Source organism: Anoplopoma fimbria, chromosome 17, assembly GCF_027596085.1.
Source record: "Anoplopoma fimbria isolate UVic2021 breed Golden Eagle Sablefish chromosome 17, Afim_UVic_2022, whole genome shotgun sequence".
Taxonomy (NCBI): Eukaryota; Metazoa; Chordata; class Actinopteri; order Perciformes; family Anoplopomatidae; genus Anoplopoma; species Anoplopoma fimbria.
This window is the reverse complement of record NC_072465.1, coordinates 8,138,313-8,152,202: the sequence shown is the minus strand read 5'-3', so window position 1 is coordinate 8,152,202 and position 13,890 is coordinate 8,138,313. Positions and strand designations below refer to the sequence as shown.

General features: G+C 40.8%; 1 protein-coding gene across 1 annotated transcript; it reads right to left on the bottom strand.

Annotated features, from left to right (window-relative positions):
* Positions 1-623: 623 nt before the first annotated feature.
* LOC129106049 (putative nuclease HARBI1) lies at positions 624-1,708 on the bottom strand. The gene is made up of 3 exons (XM_054617359.1): positions 1,602-1,708; positions 842-1,466; positions 624-760 (listed from the first exon to the last, which is right to left on the bottom strand). The coding sequence occupies exons 1-3, from the start codon at positions 1,674-1,676 to the stop codon at positions 624-626; spliced, it is 837 nt and encodes a 278-aa protein (XP_054473334.1). The 5' UTR covers positions 1,677-1,708.
* Between the last annotated feature and the right edge of the window lie 12,182 nt (positions 1,709-13,890).

Sequence of the window (13,890 nt, the reverse complement as noted above, 5' to 3'; positions counted from 1 at the left end):
GAGCATTTCAGAGAGAGGGTGAGAAGAGGTGCTGCAGGACAGCCAGGATGAGAAAAACAAGGAGGATTATGAGCATTAATGCATGTAGTAACTGTAACTTGAGATAAATATATGCACCCAGATAGGGCCTGTTTAAGGCTTTCCTTACCAAATTTGAAGTGGATCTGGTCCACTGACTAAGAGCATAACACTTTGTCCAACTTTGTATTCATAGCATTTCTATATTTCTACACCGTATAATAAGTCAATTTACAAGCACAAACTATTAAAGATGAGCTGACCAAAAGCGTTGAATTAAAGAGGACTTTCAAAAACCAGGTAAGGAGATGTCGGGAACAAACCAGAAAAATGCAAGCTGTAAACAGTACACAAATTACTTTAATTTATATACTTTAATAGAGTATTTCACACCACAAACTTAAAGGCAACTTAGAAATATATACATAACAATAAATTAAAAAAGGTGCTTCTGAGGCACATGGCTCATCATAATGTGTGATGTCCCAGGCCTTCATGGAGCACTGCACAGGCGGTGATGACAGAGGGGACAAAGGTGTGGTCGACCTCCAGAGCCCTGAAGAACGGCGATCTCCACCGAGTCTTCAACATTCCAAAGGCCCGCTCTATGATGGAACAGGCCTTTGCGTGATGTTGGTTGAAGCGGCTCTGCACCCTCCCTTGCAGTGGTTCTCTAATGGGGTGATGATGGCCACAGGTCTTGCCATGCAGGGGTAGCCACCATCACCCAAAATAAAGAATCCTGTAGAGAGTGTGAAAGTAATTACTATTTATTTGAGTAAATGATGGTAATTGATGTATTAACAACTTAGTTTAGACTTACCTGAGGGAGGGTACAGAGCCTCTTTGTAGATTTTGCTGTTTTTCAGGACTCTGGTGTCATTGACGGAGCCAGGATACCCCACAAAGGTATTAATGAAGGGGCCCTTCCCATCACATACTGCCTGCAATTGTATGGATGGGAAGAGCTTTCTGTTGAGGTAATCCTGGCCACCCGGTCCTGGGGGGGTCTTTATGCGGACATGGGAGCCATTGAGGGAACCCACACATCTGGAGAACACTGGGCTGTTGGCCAGCTGGGCGAATGATTGGCCAACCTCATCCAGTGCTCCAGCGGTGGGCAGTTTGATGACCTCCTGGCGAAGGGCTGCTATTTTCTCCACTCCACTGTGCACCAGTCTGCAGACTGTTGACTTAGGAACATTGAAGGCCCGGGACACCACACTGTATGATGAGTCATGTGCCAACCAGTAAATAGCAATTAATATATGCACCTCATGTGACCAACCTTGTGTGTTCTTTGATGGCAAAATCCACAAAAGGGCCTCCATGGAGTGGCGCCCCAGCCTGTAGTCAGCCATGAGGTCTGTCTGGCCATCAAAGAACACAGCAAGGACTGGCACATGGGGATTGAGCTGCGCATGAACTGGCTCTGTGTCCAACTCCATCTACAAAATAAAGGAAAGAGTTACTTCCCACACCTAGCTTTTCTAAACTGTGATTCCAAGTTATTTAACATTTAATTCTTCTAATTTGTGAAACCACTCATACAGCATTAAACTTGATGTGTGTATGATGCTTACCTCTATTAAACACACAATTGCACGCTTCAAATTTGTCGTTCTGCGCCTTGAACGCTCCTGCTCGTGCTGGAGCATGTTATATATTCCCTTAGCGCACAGCAAAGCGTTTAGGGACATCTTCTTTTTCTTGTATAGTGAAAATCTTTTGTCTGACACTTATATAGGCCTGGTACCTTATTTTTTCATTAACTTCATGAGTTACAGCTGGTAGTGTATCAACACACCTAATGATGGCCTAAATTCAGCTGCTGAATGGAAGTGAGTGAACTGTATTGCAATTGTAGGGTTAATTAGCATTACTGTAATCTGAGTTTTGCTTTTTTAAAGTTTACATTGTACTTTTTTAACTAAATTTTTAAAATGTGTAATTTTACTTTTGTTTAAGTACATTTTCTTTGCCCACTAGTAATGTGAATCAAACTACTGTTGGTTTATTCATTTAAAGGAAGGGCGTTACTGATGCTAAAAAAAAATTTTATCTTTAAATTAGAAACATAATAAAAGTTACTGTTGGAACAGGTGGAGACCTATTGTTTGTAACCCTAGAAACAATTGTACCTGTAAACAAACCTTTCAAAAGCCCAATCCAGGGCTGAATCCTGATAATTATTTTCTCTGTAAGAAATCTTAGAAAGCACGTCATAGAAAGCGGCATGGTGAATGATGTTCTTTCCATTTCATTAAAAATAGTGAAAACATTAAAGTAAGTAATTAAGTAAAAATGAGACATTTTTAATTTAATAGCAACGATGACAAGACGGAAAACAATTTTGTTGTGTGCAGTGAGCATGTTTGCTGTGTCACAATGACAATGGGAATTTTTATAGGCCATCAGTTGGGATTTCCCAGGTGGGCTTTTGCACATCACAGTAGAGGCAGAAAATTTCTGATTGTAAAAATTTAACTTTTTGGCTTTTACTCAAAGTACATTTTAAATTATTTACTTTTTACTTTTACTTGAGTAGATTTTATTACACAAAAAATTTCTGAACTTATTTTGTATTTAATTTCAACAGAGTAACAGTACTTGTACTTGAGTAAAATATTTTATACTCAATTCCACCTCTGCCTAAATTCAGCTGCTGAATGGAAGTGAGTGAACTGTATTGCAATTGTAGGGTTAATTAGCATTAACACATATCTCTGTTAGTTTTGCTTTTCCTAAAGATTTTTCACCAGCGTCAATGTGATGACCAAGAGCAACAGATTTTGAAGCTGCGCCCTAAAGAAAATAAATAAATAAATAGCTGCAGGTGTTTTTTACTCCATATATCCAACTTGGATAGATAGAGATAAGTTTTCCCTTAAAATGTTATGTTTCACCTTTTACTCCTCTGTGTTTAATATTCCTGTATGTTATTTATTTGTGGATAGGATATTTCATTATTCGTTATCTCTTCTGCCTTTTGCTGTTAACATGTTATGTTATGCTATTAATTAATTAATTGAACAGTACTTTGTTCAACTGGTTGTTTTGAAATTGTCGTAGGGTCCAATGCTGTTAAATAATCTGAAAAATGATGGCCTTATCTGTGAGAGGCTGAAAAAAGCCAATCACATTATCCGCCAGTCTCTTCTTCTCCATAACACTTTTTAGGCTTTTTTTTTAGTAGTGATGTTGTATTAGACTGCATTATGAAAACATACTATGAAAATGTTCATGCCCATTAAAAATAAAAGTAGATTACAATGTAAAGTAGATACATTCTCAGCACTAAAAATGACAGCTTCAAAAATCAACATTATCTGATTTTTGTTTCTGTTTAATACAATTTAATCCACATCAGTGTGAGGTCTCTACAAAAGTGAGCATTTCTAGTTTGGCATATTGTGTTCACTGCGTGGCCGTTGTATCGGATTGCATCACGTTAACAGGTGTTCACATTGTTGTTTGAAGCTGCTGTATATCAACACTGTTCACTCCTGTCATCATAATGCCAGCCCTGTGTATGTTGGACTAATAGTCTCTGTGGGGATGTGTGATTTCGGCACCTCTTGACAGCACAAGATCATTAAGAGTTCTTTGCATCAGAGAGAGGGCAGTAAAGGTCGGCCGGAAATCAATTTATTCAATAACCTAAGACCCACAGAAAGGAAGTGGAGAGGAATGGAGAACCTGGAAATGGCAAGGCGGGAACTTAGGGCCCCTCACCGTCACCAGTCGCGCTCATAGGGTCATTTACTGGCATTTCTAACTGATTTTGCATATATCGCTCTTTGTAGTCAGACAACTGCGCTACCTAGTGACTGGATATAGGGTCAACACTTGCATTTAATTAAAATAATATGTAATTGTTGTACACCAGGCATCTTCTCTGTCAGGAGACAGCCATCAGCTTTGCCTTGGTCTGTGATGAGTTTCAGTGTGGGTGGTGTTGGGTACTCTACTGCTAATTGTTGTAATCTTCCCTCCCAATGTACTGTAGCCTCCCACTGGCATTGCAATTAAATTCCCTGGATTTTATTTTACTCATGTGCAATATTTCAAATTTTATTTGTTCATTTATCTGTTCAATTGGATTTTCTTTGAATTTTATTTCCCAGGGTTAAATGTACTGTGAATGCTGTTTCAAAACCTTTCAAAGTCATCAGTGATAGTTGGCCTTGATTTTGTGCATTAACGTTGTGTCACTCTAAACAGTACAACATTTTTCTCCTTGCAAATATCTCCAAAAACAAGAGCAATTGGTATTCTCCCACGGCAAACTGGTTCACACCAGGAGGACACCTGAACAGGGAGGGGTTTAAAACAGGGCTCAAAGTATAACCAAGTCACAGCGCAATCGGAGTTCTGAGCCGGGTCGTCTTCCTGCTCTGTCCACAGCGGATTCATCTTCGTCCAACTGGCTCCACAAAGGGAAGACTCAGCCCCTCTCTGTTACACAAAGAGGGGAAATGAACAGATTGACTTGAATCCAAATAACCTGATTTGGGGTATCACAATCACACTGAATGGATTACACAATGGGCTTGACTGAGCAATAATTGTAACAAGATATCTTTGTAAGGTGCTCCGTGTTACGGTGAGTGCTCTTAACAAATCAAATTAGATTTGGTGGAACATCTGCTTCCTTTTTTTCAGCAGGAACTGTCTCTTCTGCAAGCGGTAAACGCGAAACAGTAGCTTTAGGCCCAGTTCTCAGCTGACCCTCAGAGGCCCAGGTTAAAAGGTGCAATTCTATAAGTTGATTCAATATGTTCCTATTTTTCAGATGGTGCCATCCTAATTTAAAAAAAACCAACATTTTGGGAAGTTTATAATGGGGTCATGCATAAACATGCAGTTTAGTGATTTTTGGAAATTCACATGAACGATTTCTTTATTTTTGTCTTTAATGTTTGGCCGCATTCACGTTTGGAATGGGTGGGGCTTTGTTGGAAAAAGGTGATGTCACGGCCTGGCCCCTGTCAATCAAATCTAAACAAACCACACCCACACAATCTTGGTTGAGCAATTTCACTGACAGCTTGGAGTGTTGACCTTTTTAATTAAATAATGCTCAAGAAAGGTTTTTCTTTTTTTTTTTAATAATAATAATAATCCTTAAGATAATCATGAAAACAAACTATACAATTTGTGGCCTGCATTTTTCAGCAATAGCCATTCAGTTCATTGAATATATGGAATATATTTACATAAATTCTGTGATGACTTCTCTGTATAGTTGTTTTCATTGTCCCAAGCTCGATTCACTGACGCTGTTAGCAACATTTGCAGATGTTTGCAAAAGCTGATTGGGGTGCAAATCACCCACAATATGGAGAGGGCAAATAAAACACTGGAACCTGGAAGACCCGCCCACGGATCCAGGTCAGCAACATAGAGAGAGTTGTGTATATGTTAAGGACAGTGTGTCGGCGTTGCTCCATTGTTTGGACAGAAACACATCAAACATGCTAACGCATCACCCAGATGTACCAAAAAAGAAACCTGTATTTTGTATTTTCACTTTCATATCATGAGATGTTTTTACAGTTTTATAGCCTTTGGTGACTAATTGCCTTTTGGAAAAGTGTTTGTTAGTGCCGTGTAATATAGAAGTATTTGAACTGTTCCTTATTTTATAATGAAAATATTTTATCAAAGTTGAATTTAAAATTAATTTAAAAACCAAGTGTTCAGTGGCTTCACATTTCTGATTTCTGATCAGTGAGCATATGCCAATACAAAAAATGATCCTAATGCAAAACCATTTAATTAAAATACTGAACATTTTTCAGCTAGAACAAGCCATAATGAAAGGTTTTACAGGCTGTAAAACAGTTTTTTCTCTCCAACATTTTCCTCCCTTTCGATGTTCAGACTTCATCATTTCTCAGGTGACATGCTGTTGGCCATATAAACACAATTACTGGAGGGAAGCACACACGAGATATGACATCGGGGCACCTCCCCAGCTAGACAGGGCCGGGCCTCATTACGTGACAGAGAATGTGGAACTTCCAATGGAGACCGAGAGAGGGGGGAAAGAATGAGCTGGTGCCGTCGACGTAAGGGCTCTGAAAACAGTCCCTACGTTGTCAAAGGTGTCAAAGTTCACGGGCAGAGCATGAATGAATGCACCCCCCCATCTCCCGGTTTCCGTCTTGTTTTTCCTGATGTGTCCCCCCCACCCCGTCATCTCCCTCCTTCTCTCTCCCTCTGTATCATAGAACATCACTGTGGGGCAGAAATCCCCCTCATTGACGTCTGCGGTGCTGCATAATGAGAATAAATGAGCTGGAAGTAAATATGCAGGCTGTGTGCTGTTTGCCGCTCTATACCAGTCAGCCCATAGGCTTTCACCAAAAATGAAGATGGATTGTGTTGCCAAAAGCCCATAACAATGCCGCACAGTGTTTTATTTATCTAAAGCGAAATTCAAAGGCTTTTTTCAAAGGAGTTAACATGTACATTTAATCCCATTTGGGCAATCCTGTTTATATACCTTTATCCTTGTTTTTACTATTTATTTAAAGTGAATAAGACGGTGATGATCTGTTAAACTGCATTAGAGGCGTCATTTCACACGTAACACAAACAGTTCACATGTTGTTGTTTTTTATCACATTGGATGGAGGGGTATTGAATGTTGTGTAGCTGTGGTGGTCTACTGATGAATCACCATCTCCTTCAGCTGCTCCTCCCCCCAGCCTCTTGGAGCACAGTTGGTGGCTTCATTATTATAATATGTGATACAGGCAGCCGCACAGGCACTTTTTTTAATTGATTCATCTGTTAGAGCAGTTTCTCCTAACAAGGATTGGTGAGTTCATACCATATTTTATAGCGATACCGAAGAACTATTAAACTTTATTTCCTCTGATTTAATTCATTTCCACATGGCTGTTCTGTCAACCAAATAGAGGTATTCCAGAAGAGCACTTCAGAAGAACATCCTTTTTTAATATCAATAGAATAAGGGGGTGACTACCCCCTCAATGAGTGGCCTCTGATAACATAGCTGCTGCCCTCAGTTATTCTCGGACCAAATACCTCTTAAAAGGTAACTTTTGAAGGTTACACAATTGGAGATGTCCCAGGAGACCACTACACATATGTATAGTGGATGGAGTGGCTTTTAACAGGGATTCTTTTGGTGCCAGGTCGACAGAGGACTTCTTAAGTCTATTCTGAAATGATAAAATAAACACAAAAAAAGTTATACGGGCAAAGGGAAAAATATAGTTTATTTTCAAAATCCATTCTTAAAATTAAAAAACAACATCATTTTGATTAATATTCCCTTGATATAGGAAAATAGATAAAAAAACAGAGATATCTGTTTTTACATAAGAATCCTTCATATACAGGTAATGCAACAGAGGAATTCCACAGTTGAAATATTAATGAATGTTATTGAGGAAAAGAGTGATGACATTAGTTGAGTTGCTCTGTCAGTCTGACTGCAAACAAGAACAAAGAACAGGCAAAAAACTCACAAGCCACATGGTGTAAACAAACAATAAATTGTCGGGGTGGAAAACTCGAATCTCCTTTGATAGTGTGTTAACAAATGTTTGTGCTCCAAAAGCTGCACCCACAGCTGCTGTTGCACAAATATTAATACACTAGATACCGCACTGAATACAATTGTTATACGCACGCAGAGAAATTTAAAAGAAATAAGGATTTTCAAAGGGTTAATTATGTTTCACTATAAGGTAGTCATGAGTAATTTATGTCCTGACTTATTTCCTGAGAAATCCATTATGACCCAGAGAGCTTACCACCACTGAAGTCCCTTTTCACAAAGACTTTTTAACATGTTGCAGGTGTAAATAATCAAATTTATGATGGCTTCAGTTTGTGCATGCTCTTTAAAGTGCTAAATCTCCCTAATTATAATATTGTTTTGTTTTTGTTAAATGTCAGTTTGTGTATTTTTTTAATGACGTTTTCTTTTACAAACTAAAGGAAGAAACAGATACAAAAACAGAAAAAAATATACAAACACAAATTTCTGTTTTAGAGGTTAATTGTAGGCATTTCCTTTTAACTTTGGGTAGCTAGCTGTTTCCCCCTGCTTCCATACTTTATGCTAAGCTAGGCTAAATACATCCTGGTTAAAGCTTGATTACCAATACACCGACATGATCGTGGTATAAACTTCTCATCACAATCCCGTGGGGGAAAAAAGCATGTCATTTAAAACGTAATGTAAAATTTAGTTTAATAATCTATTTAAATTCCATGTTTTGTAGACAAAAACACTATTGTAGTAATTAGGAGATACTGGACCCTAAAATACAATAATACCACTGAGTCCCTGCTTAGCAGATGTCTCAGAATACAGATTGCATTGGTTTGGCATATGCTTGTGCTAACTTAATTTATTAATGTATCATTTTTAACCTTGTAGGCATTAAACTGCTGAATGAAATAGTGTTATTGCACACATTAAGATCTTCCTTACAGGAAACCGTACGGCTGAAGGTTCTGAGCAATTATTTACATGATGCTGTAGGCTGCATTGCAGGAATACTTAATGGGAGTCGACACAGAAGAATCCTTGACTGAGCACGTGCTGCTCGATGGTCGAGGGGCAGCAGTGATTTATTGCTTGAAGGCTTTCTCCTCGGGCTTCCAGAGGATTGGCTCTTACTGATCCACCTGCAGCAAAAATGATCAGAATGAAGCCAGAGCCTCTCCCACTTCCCACTATAAGAATGTGTGAGCAACATCTGCAGCTTCGCCGTGGCTCCTGTCAGGCCAGCCCCGTGGCCCCTCCCAGCATCACACAGGGAGCGCTGGAGGCACAGCCGTGGCTTTCTCGATTCGTAATTAATATCAGCAGTGGGTTGGGAGAGGGCCTTTTTTTTTTTTTTTTTTTTTTTTTCCTGTGGCAGATTGCTCTGTGCGTAGGCGCTCCACCCTTCCCCAGAGACAACGCATCGCTCTGCTCCGAGAGCTTCATCATATGCCTTCGTGGAATCATTTACTCTTTATGAGAGCGACAAGGAGCATCCTCTCACCCAATAAAGGCTGGGAGATACCGTGGTGTCTGGATGAAGGCGGATAGGGGGGGGAGGGCTGTTTCCATAGCAATCCAAATATTGCAGCTATGAAATTTGAGCTGAGATGGGAGCCTGGTGCCAGGCAGCCGTCAATCATTTAACAAAAGAGGAAATGGGGAATAAGCTTCCCCTCTCTTCCGACTGTAATATAACTGCTGGACCACTTGATAAAGATGGAGTGCTATCATTTGATGTGAGCATGCATGAGCTTATGGTGTCTGTTGCAGCTTACAGTTTTCCGGAACCACTGAGGTGAAACAATTGATTTGGCTGTAGTGCAAGATTCAAATCTATTGAGATACTTATTATCTTTTATTGTTGAGTATCAGAATCAAATCAGGTGAAGCTGTGCACTTCACAACTGCACGCAAAACGTTAAAGGCAGAGTCAGCGATCCTGGAGAAAGATTGTTGATATTTGAACTCTACAGCCAAACTTAATACCCCAGCGCACACACAGAACGGACAGCTGAATTTGACAAAAAGTGCATTCACAGACTGCACCTTTTTAAACACAATTCAACCACCAAACTGTGAGCTGATTTTCCAGCCTGAATTTCACATGTGGAGCAGTTTATCTCTATACACAAGACTCCAAAAGCGCAACTGGCCACGCTGTGTGGCAAAAGAAATGAAGCAGTAAGAAGGGCCAGAGTTACCGCGGTCCTCTTGTGAAAGAATTCACCAATAGATAATTAAATTTCTCTGTGGTTGGATGCAACACAATGACTGTGTGATCATGCAAATAATTGCCTTTCCGCTTGTACAGATAGTCGACCCCGGCGTGGTTGTATCAGATTTACGGGAAACGCAAGCTCAAATTTACACACACACAGCCATGTTTGTATATTAATTCATGATTGTTTGAACGGATGCTGAGGACAAACAACATCATCAGGGTTTCTGATAAGGAAGATGTCACACGGCATCTGTGTTACATTGGGGAAACATGCCTCCCGCTCTGACCGGCCCTGTCGGCTGTATAAGCACTCCGAGATGAGATTTGAAGGTGTGAATTATCCACCAGTGCTACATTTGGTTTGGGGCTGCACTCGGCTCTCAGGGGAGGCGCATAAGAAGGTAATAGAATTGGGCCCACGGGATAACAGGGGTGTTATTTTGTCTGTTTCAATTAAGTGTCTTCGGGAGCTCTCAGAGGGGACGATTACATGTTTGGAAGAGGGGCAAACGTGGCCCGCAGGGTGGCGGGGGAGGGTTGGTAATAACCAGCAAAGTGGCTGCAAAGGAGTACACCAAAAAATCAATAACTTGAGATCCAGCACCCCATCTAATCAAGACTTAAGCCCTGGGGCTAATTAAAAAGAAACAATTGAAATCGATCAAAAATAATCCGTCACATTTGCTCCAGTGTCTTCACACTTTTCCTTTCATATCTGGAGCATTAGTCAGAGTGAAAATTCACACCCTCTCTTATAATCTGCTAAAATAATGGGAAAATAAAAAAATCTGCGATCACAAAGGGCTGCCTTTGTGGTATGTGCAGATACTTGCATAAGATATTGTGATCACTGAGTTGTCATGACATTATTATGTGACAAGTGACATTTTCAGGCAGTGGCTGAAAAATATAATTTTGGCAATTAGAGGATGTTTCATCAGTGTTTCTAAGCCTTTTCTGGACCTTGACCCTGTATTTAGGTTCCACAATTCCCCAAAACATCATATGAATTTAAGAATGACATTTTCCGTATTGCATTTAAATTAGCATGTAGGTGGCTGCATATTTATTGACTGTATATTAATGTGATGTTGTATGATACAGCTGTTCACCAGTCAGTTAACTAGCCATGTTGAGCACTAGGCTTTCTCAGATAGTAAAAACACAGTGTTCATTTTGACACTTTTGTCAATTGATTTTTGTTAGTTTTAGTCCAGTTTGATCCACCAGAAATGGGGGATGTCCCTCTAACCAACATCATGGAAAACATTTTTTTCTAATTACAAGATGCTAGCATTCTGAATCCATCATATTTGGATTTGACTGCAAGGAACTAAAAGTCAAGATATCTTCAACTTTCCTGTTTAAGTTTGGGTAGTTATTCTTTTATCTTCTTTAGCCTGCCATCCAGCTTCCCTCCAACCACATGAAAGTGCAATGTTTGGTGATTAGAGTACCCCTTTAAATAAAACATATATATGAAACTTTACAAAGCTGCTTGTGTCTTTTACCCTACATGTGGTCCGGACACCAGGGTTGAATGACTCTGCATGAAATACGATATGTATTTTTTAAAATACAGGTTCAAGCTGATGTAAACATGAGCGGAGGAAGCGAAGTGCAGCAAACCCAAAACAAATCAGGAGTTTGTTTAGATGACCCAAAAGTCTACTCCATGTTCTCGTGCAATTCGCAGCATGTTCTCTACGAAGCCTGTTTCCTGTGTCGCCCGAGCACGACAAGACATCCTGGATCTTGTTACCCGTCCATTGTGGACACATGGGAGGGGGGGATTCACAGAGGCACGGAGGCCAGGCAGCAGTGATTCAGGTCTGGTTGATGTCACTTTGACAGAGAACAGAGAGGGCCATGTTGGTGTCAGCAGGGAGCCAGACGATCCGACCAAACCCCCGCATCCTCCTCCCTCTTCCACTCCCTCCGCTGCAATCTCTCTCCTAATGGCCTCACCCCACAGTCTCTTGCTCTCACAATCCTGCCTTGTACATCTGAGTCATTAATACCCATGCTCCTAACAGATAGAATCTCCGTAATCATGTGTTGCGTTGATTAAATCCCCCTCTTATTCCTCTAATAACATTAGCAGCTAATAGTTTGGAGTGAGTGCAGAGTTGAAATGTAATCATCGATGTATTATTCGGAGAAGAAAAGAGAACAGAGTGAATGGAGGCTTAAAAAAAAAAAACTTTTCTCCCTGTCCTGCGCGTAGGCTGTGAAAGGGGATGGCTGGTTTAGTTGCCATGGAGATAGAGGCTACGTGGAATTCAGTAAAGTCAATTAGCAATCTGCCTGCATCTCATTAAATGTTGTCTGGCAGCAGTGAGTGGTTGAGTTTGGGGATTTATTTTTTCTTATCAGGACTCTCATAAGCATTGGAGGCTGTCTCACCCTGTGGTTTGTTTTGGCAAGCAGTTGTCAGTTAACAATTCGTGCATCTGTGACCTGTCACCGGTCACCAAGGTTGACGAACCCGGGCCTCCATTTAAATGCTCTAACGTGACTATTGTGGATCTCCAATGAGGTATAATCTGGATGGACCACATGTTTGTCTCCGCTCCCTTTGCCCGAGACGATCACAAAAGACCCCGCTAATAAATCTGTCTGAGCAACAAAGTCCTCAAAAGACACACACACAAACACACACAAACACACACACACACACACACACACACACACACACACACACACACACACACACACACACACACACACACACACACACGATTAGCCCGCCTTGATTTGCATGAGCCTCCAAAAGCACTCCAAAGAAGTTGCTTGCTTCTCCGTCTGCAGCTCTATTGTGTCTCTTGGGATCAAGGGTGGAGCACGAGCCCCACCACCGAGCCAAAACCTCCCCAGATGCAGCAACGAGCAGCCTCTGATATTGCAATGTGAATTTCCAAACAGCATCCCGCCATATTGCTAATGAAAAGCACTATGGATTCACCAAAGGCGGTAGAGAGCTTTTCATCAGCACAGGATGTATCACGGCACATATCAGGTCACGCGTATGCGGGAAAATGCTAATGCGGTCTCCGTCCATTATCGGCACCTTGACCGGTTTCCATTGTAGGACCTGATGAATCCACTGGCAGAGGCCGTTGATTCGTTTACGCGCAGCTCCCGGCAGCAGCGCCCCTTCCTGTCATTGTCTCTGACAGGCAGATGACATCAGCGTGGCCTCGGGCAGCACTGTGGATAAGGCATCTCGTCCTCCTCACGCAAATATAAAGGAGGGCTTTGATGGTATCATCTCTGAGTCGTACCCCCCCACACACTGTCACTGTCACACGACAGGAGACTTCCATTTCCCAGTAATTGAGTTTCTGTCTCGCCTCTTTGTGTTCAGATGAAGATCTGATGAAGTCCCCCCTCCACCAAACCTCTTTCCCCCTACTCCGTATAGAATACCCTCCCCTCCAAATGTGTTTGTGTCTACTTATTTACCCCTTCAGTACACATAATGAATATTTATTATAAAACTTACAACTCTTGTATTCCAATGCGGGTCGGAGTTGTTTTTCTAATAAAAGCATGCCAATTTTGGATAATTAATTCTGAGCTTATCTATTTAATTTACTAATTTGTTTTAGATAACTTTCATAAGTAGAGCTAGGATTTGTTCAGTATCTGATGATGGTTCTGAGGTGAAGCAACAGCGCTACGTAGGTAGCATGTCAGGGGCGTATTGGTGGGGGGCCTCACAGAGAAAAGCACACCCCACAATAATGTAATTGACAGGGAGCACAACAGGTAATCTTTACACATATGATCAAAGACGAAGATAAGGTCTGATGGCACTTTTTGCTATAAATACCTATGAAAAAGTTTCTCTCTAAAGCCATCTCTGTCATGTCCTTTTTTTTCTAAAATAGTCATCAATAATATCTCATTTTCATTGTTATTTTTGCCATACACCAACATGCAATGATGATTGCTGGGTAAATGTGTGTTGATGTTGTCCAATGTAAAGTCATTATATGATCATGTGATGTTGCCATATAAGCCCTTCGGTGGCTAGTTTAGACCCGGCTGTAACCTCCGGTTCTGGTGAGTGAAGCCAAAGCGGAAGTTTCTTAAAACTTGCATTCTCTCT